This window comes from Aplysia californica, unplaced genomic scaffold (genome assembly GCF_000002075.1).
Source record: "Aplysia californica isolate F4 #8 unplaced genomic scaffold, AplCal3.0 scaffold00519, whole genome shotgun sequence".
Taxonomy (NCBI): domain Eukaryota; kingdom Metazoa; phylum Mollusca; class Gastropoda; order Aplysiida; family Aplysiidae; genus Aplysia; species Aplysia californica.
The window spans coordinates 455,502-456,591 of NW_004797789.1; the positions used below are offsets into that span (position 1 = coordinate 455,502).

The following is a 1,090-nucleotide window of genomic DNA, read 5'->3' on the forward strand; positions in this document are numbered from 1 at the left end:
ATAAGATGATTAACCCTTTTGATATGACGAGTTTTGAATTCACTGGTGGGTCATGATGTGGTATCGGTGGTCTAGTAGTGGTCCTGCTCTCGGACTCTCAACCGTAAGATCATGGGTTCGAATCCTGTCAGGGGTCTGAGGTTGTGTCCTTGAGAAAGACACTTTACACGAATTTTCCTCACTTCACTCAGGTGGGTATGGGTACCCGGCTATAGACAGCGAAAGATCGTATTACTTTGTTAATGTTTTAGCACATGTGAACCACAGCATGCACTGTATGCTTCCTGGAAAGCCGAAAAATTTCACAGATTATTCTCATGGATTATAAACCAAAACTGTTCATCAATTCATCCGGACCCTGCTCGGAAGCAGCTATGTCTTACACATCCACAAGTTTGACACCCGCACAACTCCAATTTTGTACAGCTAAATCAAATTCCATGTAACTGAAATATAAAGCAATCTCAAATCTTCTCAAAATCCCCTCATGGACATATTATTATCCCCCCCCCCCACAGAAGTCTGTGACCTTCAGCAGGTCGTGTCTTCCTTCGGTTTCGGCCCTTCTTCAAACACGTCATCGTTCTCTTTCTCGCTCTCCGAGGGACGAACAACAATGGGCCTGGGTTCGGCCCCGCCCATCCCCGGCACCTCGTCGCGGTAGTGGTAGTGGTTGCACTCGTTGACGTTCACGTACGTGGATTGTATGTTCCGTCGGTGCGCGCCCGTACGGTGCTCTATCTGGTCGATCATGGTGGTGATGTCGTCCACCAGCTTGCCGAAGGAGGGTCGCTCTTCGGGCTCCTCTTGCCAGCATTGCAGCATGATCTGGTACCTGGGTGAGTGGGGAGGGCGGGAAACAACCATAAGTCAGAGGAGTGTCGTATTAGTTTTAGTTAAAGAGTTTTACAGCACTTGCAACATAAACACAGTATAACACGGATTACTCGAGTTCGTTAGGACCAGCCTGACAATGACAATGACAATCTTTATTCATCTCGCAGCAGGGAGAGAGAGAGAGAGAGATAGAGAGAGAGAGAGAGAGAGAGAGAGAAAGGGAGAGAGAGAGGGAGAGAGAGAGAGAGAGAGA

General features: G+C 48.0%; 1 protein-coding gene across 1 annotated transcript in view; it reads right to left on the minus strand.

The window, feature by feature from the left end:
• Nucleotides 1-219: 219 nt before the first annotated feature.
• Nucleotides 220-1,090, minus strand: part of LOC101857354 (hepatocyte growth factor receptor) — a gene marked incomplete in the record, with an annotated part of 36,413 nt that continues 35,542 nt past the window's right edge. The window contains 1 exon segment of the mRNA XM_013086907.2: nucleotides 220-835. Coding sequence (XP_012942361.1) covers nucleotides 532-835 — 304 coding nt within the window.